The following is a 25,049-nucleotide window of genomic DNA, read 5'->3' as shown; positions in this document are numbered from 1 at the left end:
AAGGACATTGCATGTAGCATAATTTTCCATGTATGTCTAAATTGGGAAGCCAGAAAGCTCATCAGGATGAGCTTAAAGTTCACAAGCTATGACCACGTGGTATGGAGTATACATTGACTGAATAACAGGCCAGAGAAAAAAGGTGAACATCCAGCCAAAGGACAAACCAAAATTCCTGCTTCTTGGAGTTAGCTAATTACAACCCTACAACAGAGAGCAAAACATCATTAATGTCATGTTTTATAGAACAACGATTTATTCTATGTAAAAGTTATGATGATATTACATACTTATATAACATTATACCTTGATTTGACTTTGTTCCCCAATTCTGAATGAAAGTGAGTTCCCTGGCAACCAAGACATTTATAGAACCTACAACCCGGAATAAATTTTGCGTGTATTTGAAATCTAGGCACAACTCCTCTATAAGTTCAGTAGCAAATTTGGGAGACTCAAAGATATAATTGTCCTTATAGAATACTTGACGGGTTTTCATTGGGGTATATAAGACTTTGCAAAGAATTGGAAGTAACTTAGTCAATGTAAGGGAATTTTTTTTTAGGGATAAGTATCCTGGAATGTAACAAACTTTGGACGAATGTCTATAGTAGGAAATAACTAAAGTTTTGTGTATTGTATGTAAACAACTTTAAAAAATGTTTATTGTATGTAAGAAAACATACGTGGCAACCATATAGAGGTACCACATGTCTGATTTTAATTGGTTGAATACATTTTCTTACATACAATAAACATTATTTTCCAGTTGTTTACATACAATACACACAACTTTAGTTATTTCCTACTATAAACATTCATTCAAAGTTTGTTACATTTCAAGATACTTATTTTTTTTTTATGATGGGGAAAGTTTATACTTCAGATTCTTACTGTTTGCATTATCGTTGGCCTTTCGTTGGACCACATGGTGTTGTAACTCCTCATCAAAATAAGTTGTTCCACGTTTTGTTAGGTGAAAGATAAAACCTTCATAATCTTCCAAAGAAGCCCATGTTTCGAGGGCGAGTTTGACAATCTTTGAGCGTATTCTCTTGTTTTCCGGATACAAGATCTCAACCACCCGGGGCGAGTTTTAGAATGTTTGACGTGGGTGTCAGGCACCAGGATGGGAGAATAAGTATCGACACGGTTGTCAGCGCCAGGAAAAGAGAAAATGTTTCGACACGGGCGTCCAGTTTCATGATTACAAAGTCTTTTGTACTAGAACGAATGAAAGTGTTCATGTAATACCCTGGGGTATCATGTAAACTGTACAGGAAGGATGTTCTCTGCACACGTGTTTTCTTCTTGAACACCAAGATAGCTGATTAATCTAACAAGGTATATAATTCAAAATAAGTGAATATAACATACAACAAACACACAAACAAAAGGGTAATTTTATGTATACAGCAAACGATTCTAGAAATATATGTTTATAATGTATATAATATGTAATATCATCCTAACTTTACAAGTATATATATTCCGAGATCACTAATTCTAACAAGAAGAAAGAAAGAGATATTCATCATGGGATCTTTGTAGTTTCTTAGTTTTTCAACTGAAATTAAATTAAACTCTACACCAGGTAACTTTCTATCAATCGTCCAACTTATGTTGCGAAAACAAAAAGAGTAATTACAATAGAGCTTACTTTTTCTCTTTTTGCCAATAAAATTTATAAAAAAAAAAAGAAGCATCTTTCTTAAGTTTGATATAAGACCACTTGGTGAGTGGTGACTTGTTCAAAACCAAGTAAGTAGGTATTGAAAGTTGGTAACTTATTACATAAACCCTTCGCTTCTGAATTCCACTTAAAAATATTAACCTACTCAAAGATAGTATGTTAATGTTTTCTAATTTACCTACTCAGAGATGGTATATATTTAATGTTTTTTAATTGACATGTGCAGAGAATATTTTCAATTCCTCATAGAAGTGTCTGCCTCATCTTCTAACATCAACAGATGATATGATGACTTGTTGATGATATGATGACGAGTTTTAAATTTTTACAACTGTACGTATTTATTGTTCTTAGGGGAAAAAAAAGTTACTTATTGACTCGGATTATTTATGACATTTAAAGTTAGATCAAACGATTAATTCTACAACCATTTATATCAATTCTTGTAAACCCCTTCATTTTATATTGAAGTGATACTCGTAGCAAATCGGTAAATGGACATAATTTGTGAGGAAATAAAAAATAGGATTAATGATACGTGGTTTATTGAGTTTATCGGTCATTTCATGTATGGGGCACTATTAATATGTACACATTTTTTTTTTGAACAGCAACGCGAAAGCCAATGTACAGTCTTTTTCACACCGGAATTTAAAGTGAAAACCGTTGACGCTGAAAGCAAAGTGAAAAGTTAAAGTTATCGGGTTGGCCATGTAATGGGAAAAGATTATTTTATTCCTTTCTTTCTTGTCTCTTTTATACTTACATACTAGTTGGGGATACAATCCCTTCATACAAAATTTAATAAAAGTCTTTTTCATGTTAGTGGTGTCATGAACACAACCTTTTGTGATGAAATCGCCCATATCATAAAAGTGGTATAGTACAAGTGCTTAAAGCTTATTACTTTTTACATTTTCTTTCAAAACGTCACTCTCTCTCGAACGAACACAAAGATCTAATATATATATATATATAGAGAGAGTTGAGTTATTATAAGAACTAAAAAATTGTCGAGAATTAGTAATATCCATTGGATCAAGTAGATCAATGGCTAAAAGAATTAATGGCATTTTTGTATATACGTACACCCATTTAAAGAATATGAACGTGAAAGGGTTAAGAATGGAATTACAAATTAAAAAGGAAAAACGGACTATTTCAACAAAATACTCTAAATAACAGCACACATATTTAATATTCAAAGCTCATGAACTCTTTCAATAACTTTTTTGTTGAACGGCTCTTTCAGCAGTTTTTATATGCATAACGATTATTTTTATAATGTTTTAAATTATAAGCTGTTTTTATATGCATAATAACAATTACTTTTATACTTTTTTAAAGTCGTATACATGTTTATCATATATTAGTTTAATAATTTAATGTTGTTACAGTGTTACACTACAAGAAACATCAAATTAATTTGTTATACATGTGACTGAAACATGTAACACATGAGTTTGTATGTGTTAATACTGATAACGGGCACAAGTGTGTTTCGTTTTGTACGTGTTAATAGTGATAATGGGATATGGACACATGTAATTCACTGTACAAGTGTGCTATATCTTTCACATGCAACGCTTATAATATCACCAGAATAAAAGAACACGAGTATTTCGTGTACAAATGTGTTCTATTTTTTAATTTATTCATATGTTCATGGACAATGTTAAAAAAACGTGTGTGTTTTTGATGTACACATGTGGTATCGGTGTGGTTCGGTGTAAAAAAGTGAATACCATGAATATAGAACAATACTTTGGAAATATATCATATTGTTAATTAATAAATTCATTACGTGTCATGTTGAAACCATGTTATATTTAAATTTGAAAATCTCGGCCATTTTGCAAAAGTAGATTTTTGTAACTGTTAAATGATGAATTAACCGATTGAGATATTTAAGGGAGACTTTTGTTTAAATTTATTAATTATTTAAATTGAATTTAGAAAATTACATTTATATCCTTATACATGTGAATAAAGTAAGAGTTCCCGTAGTTCTCGACAAATAGTTGGTTCTCATTTTATCTTTTTACTATATATATATATATATACTAGGTATTTTACCCCGCGCGATGCGCGGCAAGTTATAAAAGTTATTTTATACATTAGTAAATAGGTATTCTATAAGTTTATTATGTGGAAATTGATTATGTTATAGTTCATGGTTAAATTCTGGTCACCTTTTGACTTTTCTGACATGTCAATATTACAATCACTCAACCTACCGTAGTTATTAAACACTTCTTTTGAGAACATTTACCCTAAGGTATTTTGATATCATCAACAACACCATTTGTGTAAAAATAAATCAAATGTAAATCGATAATGTAGCAAATTCCTACGTGGCAAAGTCTAAAAATATTTTTAAAATATATTTATATTATTATTTAATTATATTGTATATAAATATTCAAAAAAAATATGGAGGCGACACGTAAGAAAATTCTTATGTAGCAAAGTCTAAAAATATTTTTAAGTTGAATTGGATGGCTTTATAAAACTAGGATTCTTATTGTTTTATTAGTTGTATAGATATAGATATGTATCTTTCCTATATATATATATATATATATATGAGTCAAAGAGTTTTAGAATTTCTATAAAATTATATGTTGCCCACAAATGATCATATTGGATCATTTTTGTCGGAAAAATAATTAGTGTGAATGGTTTTAATAAGTAATCTAAATACAAATTTCTATAAATATTAAATCAAAATATTGTTAGAAATGGTTTAAGCCAGACCATGTCCACTCTACAATGCTAACTCTCATGTGTCGACGGTCGCATTCAATATTTATAAAACAATAATAAATGAGTAATAAAAGAATACCAACAACAAAAAAAATATATATATACATATATATATAATATATAAACCCTTATAAAGGGTATTGACTTTAAGAAATTAAGCAATTTTTTCCAGCCCATAATACCCCTGCTCACGATAAACCCTAGACGTTATTCATTTACCCCCTTTCTTCTCCTGCCAAACCATAACACACACACACAAACAAACATGTCTCTCACAATCCACCCACCGCCTTCCATCACCACCCCGCCAACACCACCATCGGCGCCATCTTTCACAACCGCAACCATAAATTGGCATCATCATCGCAAGGAGCACTCAACACTGGCATCACCCTCGCATACATAAAGAGATCAGATCTTTTGCACCGCCACCATCAGCGACATCCATCCCCACCCCACCGTCAGAAATCAGATCTTTTGCATATTTTTAATATTTACAAATCGGTTCGTTCCTCCCCATTATTATTTTATTATTATTGTTTTTGTATTTATGAGCTTAAAGATTTTATTCTTATAAATTTTTATTGAACTATGGTGGCTTTTAGTGTTTCTAATGACCCTTGCATATACACACTTTTAGGGGTATGTTTCCACTCAATCTTGGCTATTTTGTTTCATGTTAACAACATTGATTTTAACTGGTTATAGTAGAAAATTTAAAATTTAGTTCTCTTGAAATGTTAACTTTGTTATGTACTTAACCATGCCATAAGGTTATGATCAGACATTAGTAATTGCACGTGTATGTATCATGTTTCTTACTTCTTACATTCATCATAAATATGACTTAACACACGCTTTCAGTTTCATTACTTAATAAAATAACTTAGCGTGAAATCATTTGATCGAATGCAGTTTCTGCCTCTCCCCTGTTTGCTGTTGCTATAGTGTCCACATTACGTAAGTGGAAAGTCGATGAAGGAGACTTGGTATGTTCAAGGGATATAGTGTATGCAATACAGAGCATATATTTGGGGGTTGTAGTATTTACATGAAAGGAGTCTAAGATTTATGTATGACTTTCTTTCTCTTATTATATTCATATGCTTTTGTAATGTCAAATGTGTTATCGTTATTCTTATGGAAAGTGTAAAAAAAAAGACAATACCTTAGGTGAAGGTAGAGGACGGTGAAAAGATATCTTATGGCAAATTAAGGGCCACAATAGGTGTGTTCACTTACTTGGCGTGTTACAGGCTAATGGGCCTAGCGGTCCAATATTTTAGGTAAATGTTGATGTTTTATGATTATTTTTCATTAGATAGTTTGCATATGGTAGGTCTGAATATACGGATCCAGTTAATTAAGTACCTCATATTAACACTAGAAAATCTACATGTATATCAACAAAAATATGCAGGTTATATGCCTATATATCACAGGGCATCTTAACAACGTTTTTCCAGCAGAACATAAAAAGAAATCTTTTGTTACTTATATATCATAACTGGGTACTAAATAATAAATATTACGAGTACTATATAAGGAAAAGATGTCTAAAACGTTTTCATTAGTTTGAAATATATGTCATTTGGGATTTACAGAACAAAGATGGTGGCTGGGATTACACATGGAAGGTCATAACACAATGTTTGGCACGACCCTGAGTTACATTTGAGTGCATCTTCTCGGAGAAGGGCCTAATGGTGGTTTGGATGGCGCCTACACTAAAGCACGATAATGGATTTTAGATCGTCGGACTATGTTCAACAATCCTTCGTCGGGAGAACGTGGCTTTCAGTAAGACGTTATTTATATTCTTCAAAGATGCATTATATTGAAAATAAATGTAATTATTAAGTTTTTTCTAGGTATTTCTGTTCTGAGTGGGTACCGGGTAGGATGCAACCAATGCCCATAGAGTTATTCTCTCAACCATCTTGCCCTTGCATTCAGGTTAGTTTACCTCTCTACAACTTTGTTTTTTTTTTTTTTGCTATGTATATCATCCAAATTTGTTTGTTACATGAGTAGTACATAATAATACAAAGTAAGACCTCTATTAACAAAAAATTGTAAAGCATAAGCTGTAATGATTTTATGGGCCAAATCAGCTGTGTATCTATGTGATTTATTCCATCTAATGTTGATAGTTTTATGGGCCAAATTTTAGCTCATTATGCTGCTACATTTGAAAAATGGATGCGTATCCCATTACGCATGTACCTGACTTTTGTCTAAAATCATGTCGACATATATACTTTTTCCATAACATTGGGTAATAGCCCAGTGACCATTAGCCGTCACTTCTTAGAAAGGTCTTGGGTTCGAGAATTACCTGGACACTAGCGTGGCTGGGGGATTAGTCGGTACCAAATGGTACATGGGATAAGAGAGTTTTCATCTAATTACCATTTTTTTCATATATACTTTTTTTTTCATTGGGCATATCAAGTTATATAGTATGTTTTGGATGTTTCTATTGAATTAATCCGTTTGGGTTTTATCCTAAAACAAATCATATATGATATGGCACACACAAATGTTTATACTGCTTGACATTTTAATTATGTACTTTTATTCGCTCAAAGCTGAATTTGACCGATCAACTAAACTATGTATTAATTAATTGCATTGTTGTGTCACTTAAGGATGAAATAGGAAGATATTGTTTATGGACAAAAAGTTTAACAATCAAGTTCAATAGTTCATATCATACAGTCTACCACTTGAATAGTCATTTCTACTTTGTTACTTGCAGGTACCTACCCTGATGAAGATTTTTTTACCAAATAATCATCAAAAAAGAGCAATTTACTCGGTAAAGAATCTTTTGTAAAAGGTTGATCCTAAAAATACTATGTTATCATTGTTGAATACTATGTTATCTCCATTTGTTTTAGTTAAAATAAGATTTGCCTCATCTTGTATATTTTCTACCATATACAACTCATGAGTTTGTTTGCACCTTCACACAAGAGAAATATACCATCACGTTTAACCATCGTTTTTTAAAAAGTACCGCTGCAACGCGCGGGTGCCCATCTACTATATATATATATATAGGTAAAGTTATTTTGAGAACCTTTTTTTGCGAGAACTTTTGAGAAGTATTCAAATCAAGCTCAATCGATGATTGTTCTTTACATGAAAATTGTTTTTTGACTGTTTTCTGAATAACTTATATGTAATTTTGAAGTTTATAATTGTGTAGAGGCATGAATTATCATCCGTTATACAATTATGTGAAGATTTGGATTCTTGATCACATGTGCACGAATATTGCTATGATCACATGTATGCAAGTCGATCACATGTAATCATAACAATATTTGTACACATGTGATCAAGAATCCAAATCTCCACATAATTGTATAATGGATGATAATCCATGCATCCACACAATTATAAACTTCAAAATTACACATAAGTTATTCAGAAAACAATCAAAACACATTTTTCATGTAAAGAATAATCGTTTGGGCTTGATTTGAAAAGTTTCAAAGGTTCTCGTAAAAAAAAAGTTCTCAAAATAACTTTTCACTATATATAAATAATGGGCTAAAACTGCTATCGTAACAATTATTTCCCTACAAACTTATATATTCTTTTTATAAAAAAAATATTCACTTTAACAGTTATATAGTTTTGTTTTTTTTTTTTTTTATCTAGTCGACAATAAAAGAAAGAAAAAAAAGTCGACTATAATAAACATAAGGGTCGATCTCCTTTAAGTCATGGCAATAAACATAAGGTCGATCATTGAAATAAGTGAATACATTAATAAGTTTAATCGATGTTTTTATAAAGGAAAAAGATGTTTTTATAAAGGAAAAAGAGATGTCAGTAGGGATGACAATGGGCGAGTTTTATTGGGAATCTCGATCCCTATCTCCATATCCGATTTCCACTTGCAATCTCCATCTCTATCCTCATTTCCGTCGGGGAATTAGATTATATCTCATCGGGTATTGAGGATCCTTATCGTGTAATTGGAGATATTTTTTGAATAAAGTATAAATATAATTCTATTTACAAACTTATATCTATGTTAAGTAATTGATAAATAAAATATGACACATAATTTTTTATTTTTTTTTAAGTGAATTTTACCTCAGACGCGTATGATGTACGCTAATCACACAACGAAAGGGTACTGCACTAAGCGGCTCTTAAATAGTTTTTCTCACCATATCACCTCCTTTATTGAAAAATACCGTCGAGGAGAACCTACCAAGGCTCGAACTCGAGACCTTAGAATAAACTCCCCCGGGCCCCGCATAGCAGGTTTAGTGAAACGCCTGGCCATTGGGGTTTAAATCTTTTAAACAATTAAGTTCTAAACTTGATTTTAATATATAGAAAAAAATTAATGTGACCTATTAAATATGATATATTTTTTTTGGATTCGGGTATGTGGATCGGGGATTTATAGTTTCCCATCTCTGTCCCCATCCCCATCAAAGAATAAAATTACATCTCTATACCCGTCTCCATCTTCGGTCAACACAGAGATTCCCCGGTCAAACCGGGTTCAGATATTAGATTCCCCATCAGATGCGGGTGTTTTTGTCATCGCTAGAAATGTGTCTAACTATTATACTTTACCCCAGCTCTATGAAAGCAACTCGTCAAAGAAGCAGCATGAACTATAAAAGACAAAAATATTGATGAAATCCAAAACACGTGTGGATCCAAACGAAATATTAATAATCGATGAATGTTTTTGGGTTAAAGGAGGGGTGGAAAGTGACCCCCTCAAGAAAACGAAAGCATTTGAAGAAGCGAAAGGAGAAGTAGCGGTCATGTTAAAAGAATGTATTAAGAAAGAATTTAATAAGTGAATTAAACCCAAACACTCAAATAGTAATGCATACTCAATTTATTCTCTACGTTTGAATGGAGAGTGTAGACAACCCCAAATCTATAGAAGTCAAGAAGGCATTCGACAGAATATCCAAATAGTTCATTATCTAATGTAAGTTATACTCTTAATTCATTATGGGGAAGGGAGTGGCAGCGACATGCCTCACGGCTTGAGGAGCCCGCTGAGTGAACACCGCCGCCATCAAGACTGCATGAGAGCGGGATGAGGGCTAGCGGGCTTAAAGCCTTGCACAGCTTGGAGGAATTTTAATGTTAGGAGGAGCGTGGGGTATTGGGGGCCAAACCTTTTTGACCATTGAACACCAATTAAAAAAAATAAAAATTCTCCTACCTCTTTATCTATATATACACTTCATTTTTAACCAAAAAAACACCAAACAAAAACATATCTTTCACACTTTCACAAAAAAAAAACCACATTACTAAAAATTGGATTCCTCTTCCTCATCTTCTTCATTTTGTGTTCCGCCGGAGTTAGACGATTCGTCTACGGGGAGTACTTTTCAGTTTTTTAATCAAGTATACGCCGAGCTTGAAAATACCGACACCTCTTCCGACACTCGTAGGTATATCGATACAGACCGAGAAAAAGCTCACGCGATACTAATGCGTGACTACTTCGTTGAAGACTCAAAGTTTGACGAACCATTTTTTCGTCATCGTTTTCGCATGAGCAAGAGGTTGTTTTTGAAGATTGTTGGTGACATTGAAGCTAAATTTAGTTACTTTCAAGAGGGGTACGACGCACGGGGTAAAAAAAGTTGCACCGCTCTTCAAAAGTGTACGTTGGCGATCAAGCAACTGTATACGGGTAAACCTTCAGACGCGTATGACGAGTATTTATGTATGGCTGCCATAACGGGACGCGAGAGCATGGAGTACTTTTGTGATGCGGTCATCAATTTATATCAAAAGGAGTTCTTACGTAGGCCGACATCTCATGACGTTGCTCTCATCAAACAAGCTCATGAAGAAAGACACTGCATTCCAGGAATGCTTGGTAATCTTGATTGTACACACATCAAATGGAGGATGTGCCCTAAACATTTAAAAGCGCAATACATGGGGGGTGATCACAAGGTACCTACTATTATTATTGAATGTGTTGCTTCCTATGACTTGTGGATCTAGCATTCGTTTTTCGGTCCTGCTGGATCGAACAACGATGTCAATGTTTTGCAATCGTCGTTGTTTCAAAACGAGCGTAATGGATCCACGCCAGACAGTTCATTTAGCGTAAATAGACATGATTACAAGCGTGGTTACTACCTTACCGATGGAATCTATCCTAGGTGGGTTGCGTTTGTTAAAGCTTATCCGCAACCAGTAGAACAAGATGAAAAGAAACTTAAAAGACTACAAGTGGCTGCAAGAGAGGATGTTGAGTGGGCGTGTACTATACTACACAACATGATCATCAAAGACAACGGGCGGACAATATCACCGGTTCATATTATGGATCCACCGGTGCCAAGAGTTTATAACCCGGAAGCATACCGGGAGTTACAAGACGAGGACGTGCATCATCGGCTCCGATATGATCTCACGACGCATGTATCGGCTTTAGACTTATCATACCTTGATGATCCAGTGATGCAGCCACCATCAGTTGCGAGTTTGATTTAGTTGTCTTCATTAGAAATATAGAATTTAAATTTATGTACTTTTTAATTTATGTTTATGTAATGTTTAGTTTAATTTTAATGAAATATTTAAGTTTTTATTAAAAAAGAAGAAATTTGATTAAATTAAATGAAAAAGAAAAAAATAAAATTTTGGGAGGGTTGAGAAAGTCATGAATGCCATTGAAAATGGTTGGGAGGGTTGGTTGGGAGGGTTGAAAAGGAAAATTGAGTTAAAGGTATTTGATTGGTGGAATTTGGGAGAGATGGAAATTTTGGCTACATGACTCCTATCCCCCTCACTATGAAACATTAATCCATCCAGTTTATTAGCAGATATATATTATTACAGTCATGATTATCCACTTTCTTTTGGATATCTCTTTATATAACTAAGAGAGCTTAGTTTTTTTCTCCTATGTGACACTTCTCTTTTCGTGTCAACTAGGTTTTTTGCTTAGGTTTTTTTGCTTAAATGTCAATATATCTATAAAAAGCATTAAGTTTATATTTTTTTAATTCTCATGTGGCACTTCATTTGCCACGTTGACCTCTAACTTTTATTATTATGCACAAAGCACTTGATCTAACTTAATATTTGTTTATATTTCGCAAACTATGGTAGATATTAATTGAATATTAAAACTAGTTTAAAGACATTGATAATATATTGTCGATCTTTGTAACTTATCTCTTTTTAATTTCCTTTGTATTTAATTATCTTTGAACATGGAATATAATTTATTTTAATATAATATAAAACTAGATTATATTGATAAATGCATATAATATTTACTAACCAATTACATTATCAATGTTAAATTAGATAATTACTTTATCAATTTCAAACATATATTTTTGATATTTAAGTCTATATTTGTAACTTATCTATAAATAACTAACATTCCGTATTTTAATAATATATGAGCGCAAAGATACTTTAGACTGCGTCTTTTTATTAATTCAATGAATTATCATTATTTTAAATGAGTTGGTTTATTAAATTATATTTAATATATATAGATCATAGAAAAAGAAATTTATGATTTATAAATATTTACGTTTCATTAGTCATGCTTTAACATATTTGATAGTATATATTATATATTTATAAATTATAATTTTATTATTTGCATCAATTGTAATTTGACTATTTTTATATTATCATAAACTATGATGATAATGTAATTATCAGTTAATTTTAATTTACTTTTACGGTTAGTCCCGCACAACGTACAAGTTTGATCTAATAAGTCATAAACCAATAACTCCCCCACTCCAATTTATTACCAGCGAACAATAACTTGCCACCAACCATATGATAAAAAAGAATACATTATAATTTCACAGTTGATAATTTTTCTTTAAAGAAAGTATTGTTTTCATTGGAAGAAATGAATATATAACAAACTCACTTACAAAACACTAGAATGAAAGAAATAGTTAGCTTATTTACAATGTATAAAGATAAAATCGACATAAAAAGGAATAAGATGAACAAAAGAAAAGTTGCATTATGAATAAGTACATTAATGTCCCTGGATGCTTCAAAAGAATGCTTAAATGACATAAAAAGAAATGGATGTTTCGTGTGAGTTGGACTGTTAAATTAGTCGGTGCCATAATGGGTTAATCTTAGGTGTTCCGGGCCGTGTTCCAACAAATTATAATGGATCCAATTATTCGGACAGATCACAGACGATACCAAACCTTAGCATACCAGATCATATTTATATCCAACTCCCGTCACAACTGGCAAATTCGACTTCACAATTAGGTACAACCATCATTGTTGATTGATAATATGCAAGACATTGTCACAAGTTATTTAATCTCATGAATGACATGAAAAATGAGCTATCAGAGGGCATTACAATTAAACATCCAATAAGCTCAAGAAGAATGAATAATTTTGTACCCTGGGACAATGACATAAAACACATTTTCTGAAAGGGTGCTACTACCCTCAATTCAAGAAACTAAATCCTGCATAAAAGGACGTTGCATGTAGCATTATTTTCCATGTCTGTCTAAATTGGGAAGTCAGAAAAACTCATCAGGGTGAGCTTAAAAATTCGTAAGCTATAACCACGTGGTATGAAGTATTGACTTAACAACACACCAGAGAGAAAGGTGAACATCCAGCCGAAGGATAAACCAAAATTCCAGCTTCCTGGAGTCAGCTAATTACAAACCTACAACATAGAGCAAAACATCATTAATGTATATTTTATTCGGGGTACTTGGGTATCCTTTAAATGGGCCAAATGGGCTGGAACTAAATGAGTAATCACTAAAACAGCATATGACTTGATCATTTCCATAAGGGCAAATTGTATAAGGTAACATGCTTAAAAATGATATATGTAAGCAACTTTTAAACCTTTTGATTTTAGAGTGACGCGACATCGTTACCCAGTCTAAACCATCTTGAATATTTTTTTTGTATGAAATTACGCTCATATGGCACGTGGAAATCTTTTAAGTTACAAGATAACCTCGAATTAAACTTTTTGAAAGTATGTTACAATTGTTACAATTATTATATATATATGAGAAAAGTAAGTATAGGCCTGTTATGCACCCAATTTGGTGAAAACCCCCTCACATACCAATATTTTAATATTTTGAATAAATGTTTGGCCCCCCATGATTTTTATGGTTTAAAAAAAGGTATGTGAGAGGTTTTTCACCCAACTTAGGTGTCTAACAGCCTCATATTCCCTTCCCCATATATATATATATATATATATAGGGGAAAGATAATTATAGTACAAGCATTTAAAAAAGTACAAGGTTTTTCCTCCTCCTTCCTTCCATCTCCGACCACCACCACAACCACCATGATCATCTCCGACCACCACCATGATCTTCCGGCGACGGCGACCATCTCCGACGAGACTTACACATGTGCAAGTACAACTTTTTTAGCATATTAGGGTTTAAAATGTCTAGGTTGTTTCCTTCGCGAGACAACCACCACCAGCCACCATCATTTCCGACCATCCCAACCACGACGCCGACAGTAAGGGTTTTGCCAGTACCGTAGAAAACCGTCACCATCTCTTGGATCGCTGCCCATCAAATCCATACGATTCCCATATGCGTCCCTTGACGGTTAGATGAGGGCCTCTGGCCCGTACGGTATCCACCCGAAAACGAACCGGATTCTAGTCGGAAAGTTAACTTACACATGTGTAAATTAACTTACACATGTGTAAGTCTCGCCGGAGATGGTCGCCGTCGCCGGAGGATCATGATGGTGGTCGGAAATGATCATGGTGGTGGTGGTGGTGGTGGTCGGAGATGGAAGGAAGGAGGAAAAACCTACTTTTTGTACTTTTTTAAATGCTTGTAATACAAATAACCCACCCCTATATATATATATATATATATATATACAATATAAACTGCAGCCTGAAATAGAAGCCCGCTTAAATAGCAATATTACAGTTTTCTAAGAGTATATGAAACAGCCAATACATACCAGGAGCGACTGTAATAATATCTCACTATGTATGCTTCCCATCATAGAACTGGGCATTCTTGGATGACTTGAAAGATTCAAGAAACTTTGTTGCTGACTCGAACTCTTGCTTCTGCCTTTGCTTGTCCCATTGGTGTTCAGCTGCCAATATCTCGATCACACGGGGGAGTGCCCGGCCTGCTGCATCAGTATCAAGAAAAGCAAGTCGGGATCGCCTAGCAATGAAATCCACTGCAGATTCGCAATACTCATTCCGAGCACAGTAGGCCACCTCAGCTTCAAGGTACGGGTACCCATGGGCAAGACGCTTTCCAAGATTTTCTTTCTACATGAATAGGAGTGTAGATACATGCATTAAAACCCTTTCAATGATATAAATGAATTATGGAACCAAAGTAAGTTTATAAAATTTCTGCAAGAATGAAAATGTGCATCAGTAAACTTTGATCGAAAAAATTCGAAAAAACAAATCATGTTGCAAATTTCAAAGATCAGAGAATAAATTTTTACAGGTTATCATAATGACATCCTAAATTTTCCCAATTGCCACACATTACAAACAAAAAAGGCGAAATGCAATCGCCTTCTCACTGCTGAAAATAAAAAATACACCCTCTCAGATTGCCAATAGAACATGATCAAATGGATCATTTGGCAAATACATATGTATAAGATTAAATTCAGATGTAAACGAAGGAAAAGTAGGACCAATACAAACTAAATGAATCATTTGTGCATCAAAATTACTACAGTAATCTTTTAGCACACAGATTAGGAGACATCCCAATAAGCAAATTTCCCAAAACTTAGGATATCTTGTAAGAATTAATCAAATAACTATAAAATACTAGTATGTAAGCAAATTAAAACTGGGTGATAGAGAACATGTAGTAAAGATAAGAAGAAAACCTGAGCTATGGAAGCTACTTTTTCACCCATGGTACCATACGAGTGAGACAAATGCTTAGCAGCAGCAGTGTCCATGACTCCAGGAACAACTTTTCCAGTGTGTGAAACCTTCATCCGTACATATTCTTGAGCAAGCACGGTGAAGAATGCAGGATCCCATCCATCTCCACCCACGAGGCGTAAATTGGATGTCAAACTGCTGTTTGCTGGGTTCAGCTTCCCAGACTTGATAGCTGCATCAACTGCATCTTCAGCCATGCTGAAGTTGATTCAAGTTTAGTATTAGGATAGTAAGATAAAGACTTAACAATTGATACCTAGAGATTAACGGACTGCGTAATAGGTTGAAACAAGTTTGGGTAAATTGGGTTAGTTTCTATCCTGGTTGGGTTGTGTTAACCCGAACACTTTACTGTCGTATATGATTAGATTTTTTAACAATCACATTGCAAAAGGTACCTTCTATATGTAGTCCACTTTCCCCCAGTAATCGTGACCAAACCAGGAAGATCTTCACATACAACATGATCTCTTGAAATGCTCTCCGTGTTCTTCGCGTTTGGATCAGTTGCCAAAGGCCGGATACCACTCCAAGCAGAAAGAACATCTGTACGCCGTACCTACAGAATAAGCATAGACAAGTTAAGATGCAGAGGAAAAAAAACAGACTGGCAATCTAGGAGGTCACAAGAGATGGCACTTTAGATCCATTACTAACAAGTTCAAAGTAGCCTGTATTTAAAATAGAAGATTTAAAAACCATTTTATACAAAACATTAGACTATTACTGAAATAACAGATTTGTAATCATATTTGACGTCCTTGTTATTTTTAAAAAATATAAACTTATGAGCAAAAAGTGTTTGGGTCAACGTAATCCAACCTGTTTCGAATTGCATCAACAAAACTAGTCGTTTTCACTCAGTACCCGACCAACCCATTTGCCACCAGTAAATAAAAACTGCAAACCTTAACATTAAGATAATCACAGATCGCATCCAGTATAAATTCAATTTCATCCTCGTGAGGTTCTGGTAGCATAGTAATGCTTGTATTAGAGTCGGTTGTACCAGCAACTGTCCTTCCTAACCATGGGAGCATGAATACAACTCGTCCATCCTTTGTTTTGGGAACAATCAAGCCCATTCCTTCAGGAGAATAATAATCGGGCAGCACAATGTGCACACCACTACTGGGACAGATCATCGGTTTTGCTTCTTTATCAGCCAGATTTCTAACAGAGTCGCAAAATGGTCCACCGGCATTAACAACAACCTTGGCATATGTATCGAACTCTGCCCCTGTAAACTCAAAACCAAATAAAAACAAAATACTTCAATTAAAAAATAGGCAAATAAGAATCGAAGTGAACACCTGTTTCCAGAATTCCAGACCAATTTGAATGCAATAAGATAAATTCAGTTGATATGATAGTATATTGAACGCCTACAAACCTTGTAAATCATTTTATTTAAAGGTTAGATTCTCATTGAAGTAATAAGAATCTAACAAAATATCCAAGTTCATTTCAACATGAAATATCCCTTTCAAACAAAATTTAATATGAAATAAGCAGCAAGTGCCGGAATATATAATGTGACAATGCAAGTCTGGATAGCCAATGATGTGTCACCTAAACTTAGATAGCTATTTGGTTTACATAAGAAAAACGGTGTTTAATTTACCTGATAAGTTGTCCCGAATTCGTGCTCCTATTATCCGTTCCCCACCCTCCTCTTTTAGAAAAGATACAACTTCTGCATGATTAAGTACGGCAGCACCAGCTAATGCAGCAGTACATGCTAAGCCAACATTAACCCGTGAATCATTCATTTGTCCATCATAATAGACTACTGTTCCCTTCAAACTTCTATCTTTTCCTTTTCTTGCAAGTGTCGGGAATAGCTCAGCAGATTCTTGTGCTGAGTAATATCTAGACAGATGAAGTAGACGCCTGCCTGCCACTAGATCATACATTTTCAAGCCCACCCAATAGTATACTGCCTCAAACCAGCTAAAACATGGTGTCATGCAGGGCAAGGCATGGCACAGGTGTGGAGCATTATCAATAACCTGTTTACGCTCTTCTAGAGCATGAAAAACCAACTTTAGTTGCCCATAATCTAGATTGAATACGGCTTTTTCCAAGTAGCGAACACCTGCAAAGTTTAAAATAATGAGTACAGATATTTGAATTGGTAAAAGAAAACAACAGGTGATATCCACTATTTACATATAAATGGATGTCCCCTTCAGTTTATTGTTGATGAAAAATATTAATATGGAGATTTGTAATGCTCTTATTCATTTCCTTATTTTTCATTATTCTTGTCTAAGTAGTTGCCTTTAGAAGTAGTTTATGCCTTGGACTTACTATTTATTGCCATCAACTGCTAATAGCTCCCTTGAGCTAAACAAATACTCCTCCATTCCCAAAAAAGGCAACAACGATACACTTATATGTTAAACCCAGTGACATAATAATACAAGCTATCCAGTTTAGTATAGCTATCATTTCCTCCCTCAAACCCGAAGTCCACAAAATTAACTTCAAAATTTACCCACTTATTCCAGAGTGAAAGTACAGCTCCTTAATTGGGAAGGGGTAATCATTTCAACGGTCATAATCAATAACAATGTACACGCCAAAACCCAGAGAGATCATCCTGGCTCCTGACCAATTGGGGATAACTCAGATTTGCTCACAATTACGAAAGGAGTACCCTAAAGAGATTTGAATATGAACTAGCTGTAAATGATAATTATTAATACAAACAAAACTTCGAAGGAAACACGAACTGAAATTGTCCTTAAACATTTACACCATCCTTTCTAGGTCATATTGACTCACAATTCACCAGCCAAAATCCAGTGAAATGCTCATGCAGAAAGTGGACATCACAAAATATTGCTCATTATTCAAAAAGGACTCAACACGAGATATTTGAAGATAATCTACTAATAACTCCACCACAAATAGAGCGTAATGGAACAAAATACTCAAAATCGTTTTTAAATTTAGAAAGCAACTAAATTAACTATCATAGTTGCAAAACTAGAGCCCTATCTAACAGCTTTCAAATAAGTATATAATTCCATCTATTGAAAAATGATACATGTGCATAAAAGGGAGAGTACAAGTTCTAAAATCAAGAAGACGAGGAGTGACAAAATATAGATGTAATATTTTATATTTCAATCATTAATGGTGTAGGAATCTTTTAAGGCACATATCTTTCTATTATCCCATTATATGCAAGTGTTTAAGTGCAATACGAAAGCTCAAATAAACAATTTTGCTTAATAACTTATTAACTTCCAACTTAACTTAAATCACACTTCAGAATCCAGTACACATGAGACACATAAGTTTACACAATAGAGCTTGTGGTTGTAGCATCTTAACCAAAACCGCTTAGTGAATAGCTTTCAAATCAACTAAAAACCAATTTGAGATATTATTAGCAAATAGCAAGTCACAGCTCATGATGCAGGCTTCGAAGCATCAACAAATACTCACAAGTCGTCATCAACTGGATGTCATAGAAAGCATGTTGCGTGTATCCAATAGATGCAAATGTCTAATAGTAGTTTCCAAATTAGCTTAAAACAGACTATAAGCATCTCAGAATCTAACAGATGTATAAATCAGTATAATATAACTTGTGTACATGATTCACTGTATCCTGACCCTGAACAAGCGCCTAAATAAAATTCCTTGCAATATCATATAATTGATTAATACAGCTGGAGACAAGAATAGGAGATACTAAATAACTCTCAATTTCCAGTATTTACAAAGGTATGAAGGTAAAACTCAACCCAAACAAAACATTTAGCTCAATAAGTTCCAAAGTAACTTAAAACATATTATTAGAGTCTTGCTACCCAATAGATGTATAAATCAACACCATGAAGCTCGTCTGGACAATTTGTATCATCCTAACCCTAAACAACTACCATTACGGCTTCCAAATCAACACCATGAAGCTCGTCTGGACAATTTGTAGCATCCTAACCCTAAACAACTACCATTACGGCTTCCAAATCAACTGAAACAAGCTTTAGGAATTTATTGATTTATTCACAATTCATGATCACCTCATCGACATTAATTCTTACATGTAACATCCTAAACGACCACTTGCATAACATAATAGCTTCCAGATCGACTAAAAATCAAACTAAAACAATTTCAATTCGGCTGAAAAAGTCATCTGAATCACATCATCATTACTCCCACGTCACAATCGACTAACTGTCCATACGTCATAGCAATCAGCAAGCCATAAACAACTGCCTACAGCCTAAATACCTCTCAATTCAATGAATGTTTTTATTTTCTTCTTAAAAAGTCATTAACAATTCATGATCACATCATCGATTGCTCAAACGTCAGTCTACTAAATGTTCTATACAATAACAATCATATATACACCTACATTTATCTATATATATAAATACACTATCTATATAAACAAACTCCCCCCCCCCCCTCCTTGAAATTTAACACTCTACCTTTAAAATCTCTAATTTACCCTTTTAATCTATACTACCATCAAACACTTTATCCCTGAAATTCCAAAAAAACCTTAAAAAGAAAACCTTACGTGTGTCTCTTCCCTTCCCTGCAGTTGCTCACATAGTATACCAAAAAAATACCTGCGTTAGTGAATTTAATAATTGATCAACATAAAAAAACGCACACTCTAAAACAACAACGGCGGTTTGCACTTTCAGCCGGACTAAGAAACACTTGAGTTGAATCATACATTCATGTAATAACACAGTACCACTACTTAACCAGTGTTTTTTCCCTATGTTCCGCCGCATAGGGCGGGTACAAGGCTAGTATATATATATATATATATATCGTTTTTAGCATATGTCCGCCTAAATCACTATAAATCTAACTAAAACAGCTTTACTTGAAGCTATTCACAACTCACAACATACATATTCATAATTTATAATATACATACAATTAATATATAAATATATATATATATATATATATACATACACGTAATATAAAACTTCTCGGAAAACAAAATAAAAATTTTTTTCACAAATCAAAAACTACCTCCATGAATCAACTTTGTAGACCTGGAAGAGGTTCCAGAGGAAAAATCATCTCGCTCCACAAGGCCGACACGTAAGCCTCTAGTAACGGCATCAAGTGCGACGCCGCAGCCGGTGGCGCCACCGCCGACGACTAAAATGTCGAGCGGATTTGAATGATTTGCACCGATTAGTGACGATTGTTGAAAATCACGTGACGGAACCACCGGATTGTTAATGATCTTATCTCTTATTGTATTTAATGCTTTATTATTATTGAGATCGTTTGATGAGATGTTAGGAATACGTAGTGCCACGTAGGATCCGGTTACTGCGGCTGTTAACGTCGCTGCTGCCGTAAGACTCACGCGCCGCGCGCGAAAAAAACTCGCCATTTTTTTAGAGAGAGACAGAGAGAGGAGAAGGATATTTTTGACTTTTTGTTGTTGGTCTTCCTTTTTTTTTTATAACTTGGGATTTGTGTATGTATTGTGTAAAGAAAAAGAGCTTTTTATGTCATTTTTTTACAAGAAAAGATTTCGACCATCGGGGAAATGATATGCGTGTTTAATTGAAAAATATAAAACTTTCCTTAGTTTTTTTAGAAAGAAAATCGAAACTTGTTTGAACTATTTATGTATATACGGAAAGTGTATGTAGTAACAATATATACAAATATTTTAATTTTGATCCGTTGAGAGGGACTCAACCGTATTTTTTTCTCGATCGTTCATCATTGTATATAATATAATGTGAAAAACATAACAATTTAATAAAATGTTAGGAAAATATAATTTTATTACGATTGTTTACTTTTATAGACTAAATATGAAGATTTTACTTGAACAATGATAACTAGAAATCAAACATTTATAGATTATGGGTGACTTGCTTCAAAAAGACATTTGTATTAATTGGCTATGAATTAGTTTTACAATGAAAGACATGAATGGTTGGCGGGGGCTAAACACCCCAGTCCCTCTACTAGCTCCACCCTGATATAGAGTTTTTTATTTACATATAAAATACTTTAACATATGTATAAATAACTAACATGAGGTTATTATATTAGTTTTTTTGGGTGCTCGATAATTTGGAAGGCTTTCTAAAAAAAAAAACAAATCCTTCAATGGATCATTGATTAATAAAGAGTTCGTCGCTTTTGTGGATATTATTAATAGCTAAGTCAAACGGTTTAGAAGTCTAGATTGGACAAAATGGTGATCTTCTTTTAAATTACATTGTCAATCTAATTATTGCTCTAATTTTTGCTTGTACAAACTTACAAAGTAATCTCAAAGCAACACATTATTTAACGATTTCACAAAGTAATCTCAAACTGTATATAAATTAACAAGTTAAAAATAGTTATAAATTACTATAAACTTGTAAGTAGTGAAGATGAAATATGAACATTTTTCACGTCATGTCATTAAAGTATTAAACACATCTTCTATGCTCATGTGGGAATGTGGGATTGCTATGGAGGTATGGCAATTAGTCAGTCAGCAGATGATGCAAAGCAAATCCCTTCTTAATTTGTTGTCTCTGTTAAATATTTGGTAGAAAACTAGAAATCCATGATCACGTGAAATTTAATACAAGCGAAGATGGCTAGTGGTTTGTTGATGCTTATGAAATACTAGAAACGACAAGCTTTTTAAATGTGGCAGCTGTTTGTAATGAAAACGATTATTTGTAACATTAAAAGTCCTTGGTATTTGTATAGGATTAGAACAAAGCATAAAAAAATAGTTGGAGGATTGGTATAACTCCAATGTAAATTAGTGTTGTGATTATGTTTTCATCCTTTGTGATTTTGCGGGGTGTATATGAATAGAAGTTAATTTAACAATGAAATATATATATACTATTAGCTAATCAATTCGGGATCATCCCGGATCAACTAATTAAAGTTTTAAAACCAAAGTTGTTGATATTTTAGTTATGAGATACAAAAAGATAAACATAAAGCCGTTTAAAAAAAATAAAAAATACAAAATGACAAACATAAAAATCCGGGTGATACCCGGGCCTAGTAAAGATGTTTTAGTTATGAGATACAAAAAGACAAACATAAAAAATAACACTACTTACATATTTATAAAAAGTGATTATAAAAATTAAAAACATACGACTGTAGACAAACTATAATTGGATTCTTTTTCAAAAAAAAAGTGACTAACACTCTGGCGAAAGTGTATTTACGTAACTCAAAAACATAAAAAGTGTTAACCAGATTGATCGAAATCCTACAAATTATTCGTTGACTACATACATGTCGAACTGTTATTACTGAACTCATAATAATAAATGATAATAACGAAACACAATTATGAAAACAAAAAAATTTTAGATATTATCAATAATGTATCACATGTTTTTTGAAAGTATACTTAAATTGTAAGAAATGGTATTGAAAAGAAATAAATAATAGAATTAGTGAGACGTTATTGATAAAATTTGACATATGGTTGGATAAAAGTGTTATTTTACATTAATTAGGCTTAGTTAGGCTTTAGAAAAAGATCACAGTAAAAGGATTAAAAATAAAAAATTAGAGAATGATGTCATAAAACAATTAAATACAAAAAGAATAACTATTAAAAAAAATTAAGAAGATGCCATGCAAGATTTTTTTAGAAAAAAATTATGTAATCAAAATTTTATTTTATTAATATGGTAGATTTCATATCTTTATGTATACTTTTAAAAACTTGTTCATATCTAATTTAATGAGTCAAAATGTTGATCTTAATGTCAATTCCAGTTGAACAAAAATAAAAACACGTCTCTTTCAAAACACTGATTTAGAAAGCGTTGAATGATGTTACAAAGATTGACATAATTTATGATGCACTTACTTTTAAACATTATCTCATACTATTTTATCGTTTACATCACTCTCCATGATATGGACATTTTATATAGGACAAACAAATGAGTCCAATTACCTTGTAACATGGGCAACAAATGAGTCCAATTCTAACCGCGTAACACCACCATTCGCCATAGATTGCCGGACCCTATCACCAAGCTCGGCCGCCCTTTTCCGTATTTCATCCCCTTCGTTCGACGCCATTAACCGCCTAACGACATCTTCTATCACCTTCGAACTCACCATCTCCTTTCTTTGAGTCCAATCCCTTACATAAATCCCAACATTTAACACCTTAGTTATCAACATAGAGTTGCGTGGCTGATCAGAATGCATCGGCCACGCAGCAATAGGAACACCCATAGTCATACCCTCCATACTCGAATTCCACCCACAATGACTCATAAATCCTCCAGTGGACGGGTGTCCCAGTATCTCCAACTGAGGCGCCCAGTCCAATATCACCAACCCATTCTCTCCCACCCTCTCTTCAAACCCTTTTGGCAATTCAATCTTTCTAACCTCACCTTCAAATATATCGCCTTTATCCGCATCTCTCAACACCCAAATAAATTTTTGCTCGCTTTTCTCTAAACCCAAAGCAAGCTCTTGTATTTGCTCATTGCTTATTGAAGTTGTAGTGCCAAATGAAACATAGAGTACCGAATTAGGCGCTTGTTTGTCAAGCCATTCGAACAATTTATGTCTTTTATGACTTGAATCCTGAGTTATCTCAACCGGGTTGAACGGGCCAAGAGCCCAAAGTTTTTGATCATCTTCTTTCTGAATTAAATCAATGAATTTGCCTTCAATAACCCTACTTGCATCATAAATTGTACCTATAAAGTTCATGTAAACATTTAAAAGTACATATAAATGTAACTAAATACAAATATCAATAAGACCTCAAAAGTATATGTATACACAAAGTATAATAATAGGTATACCAGATGAAAACTTCTTATAAGATACATCTGTTGAAGCAATGAATTGCCAAGCATCCATAGTATAACAATCATCATTAGAAGGAACATCTTTTAATAATAATTCGAGTTCTTCATCAACTTTAAGCTTGCCAGCTAATGCTTCATTCATGTAACAAAATGAAGCAAAAGCAGAACAACAAGAAAACATATAAGCTTCAACATTATCAACCAACTTAACATCTTGAACTACAGGACCCATGAGGTAATCATGGATCACAACAACCCTTTTCGCGTCACGCGAAAGGTTTGAAAGTAACTCATTAAAAGGTTGTCTTAAATGCATGGAAGATTGGAAAGCTGGGATTAGTTGTGTAGGGAATTTGATAGTGGCATTTGGGTCGGGTTGTGGAGATGGGAAGTGTGGTGTTGGGTAGTGGTGGAAATGGATAGTGGGGATGGAAAGTGGTATTCGTGTGGTGGCTTGACGGCCGTGGGTGGTGGTGGTGATGACGTGGATAGGGAGGTTGTAGGTGGTCATAAGACGGCTTAGGTGGAGAAGCTGGTTGAGATGGCCTTGGGCCGGAAAAGGGACCATTAGTATTATTGTGTTGTTGTTTTTATTTGTTTGTTGTGATTCCATGATTGTCATGTTTGACTATTGAGAGTAGTGTTTTGTATGAGAGAAAACAAGATTTTTGTAGATTGTTTTTGTTTCTCACTTTCTTGTAAATATTAGTGCGATTGGGTTTGAAGAATGAATGAGTGTGGTTAATATAAAGATTTGGAAAGCAGTCTTACTTTTCTTACAATTAATATTGCT

General features: G+C 33.7%; 3 protein-coding genes and 1 long non-coding RNA gene across 4 annotated transcripts; 2 read left to right on the top strand and 2 right to left on the bottom strand.

Annotated features, from left to right (window-relative positions):
* Positions 1 to 5,583: 5,583 nt before the first annotated feature.
* Positions 5,584 to 7,429, top strand: LOC122585859. The gene is made up of 4 exons (XR_006321894.1): positions 5,584 to 5,745; positions 6,064 to 6,259; positions 6,331 to 6,415; positions 7,221 to 7,429. It is a non-coding gene; the product is annotated as an uncharacterized LOC122585859 (long non-coding RNA).
* A 2,523-nt stretch (positions 7,430 to 9,952) lies between these two features.
* LOC122590043 lies at positions 9,953 to 10,972 on the top strand. Its single transcript, XM_043762383.1, has 2 exons — positions 9,953 to 10,426; positions 10,478 to 10,972. The coding sequence occupies exons 1-2, from the start codon at positions 9,953 to 9,955 to the stop codon at positions 10,970 to 10,972; spliced, it is 969 nt and encodes a 322-aa protein (XP_043618318.1).
* Positions 10,973 to 12,457: 1,485 nt separating this feature from the next.
* LOC122585831 (glycerol-3-phosphate dehydrogenase SDP6, mitochondrial-like) lies at positions 12,458 to 20,871 on the bottom strand. The gene is made up of 7 exons (XM_043757955.1): positions 20,448 to 20,871; positions 17,050 to 17,523; positions 16,334 to 16,665; positions 15,824 to 15,984; positions 15,365 to 15,623; positions 14,456 to 14,780; positions 12,458 to 13,163 (listed from the first exon to the last, which is right to left on the bottom strand). The coding sequence occupies exons 1-6, from the start codon at positions 20,818 to 20,820 to the stop codon at positions 14,481 to 14,483; spliced, it is 1,899 nt and encodes a 632-aa protein (XP_043613890.1). The 5' UTR covers positions 20,821 to 20,871; the 3' UTR covers positions 12,458 to 13,163; positions 14,456 to 14,480.
* Positions 20,872 to 23,216: 2,345 nt separating this feature from the next.
* Positions 23,217 to 25,049, bottom strand: LOC122584973 (zeatin O-glucosyltransferase-like). The gene is made up of 2 exons (XM_043757067.1): positions 24,251 to 25,049; positions 23,217 to 24,142 (listed from the first exon to the last, which is right to left on the bottom strand). Exons 1-2 carry the CDS (start codon positions 24,876 to 24,878, stop codon positions 23,376 to 23,378), a joined length of 1,395 nt encoding a protein of 464 aa, XP_043613002.1. The 5' UTR covers positions 24,879 to 25,049; the 3' UTR covers positions 23,217 to 23,375.

The sequence above is a fragment of the Erigeron canadensis genome, chromosome 1 (genome assembly GCF_010389155.1).
Source record: "Erigeron canadensis isolate Cc75 chromosome 1, C_canadensis_v1, whole genome shotgun sequence".
NCBI classification, from domain to species: Eukaryota; Viridiplantae; Streptophyta; class Magnoliopsida; order Asterales; family Asteraceae; genus Erigeron; species Erigeron canadensis.
Note: the sequence above shows the minus strand (reverse complement) of the source record. Positions and strands in the feature narration are given on the sequence as shown.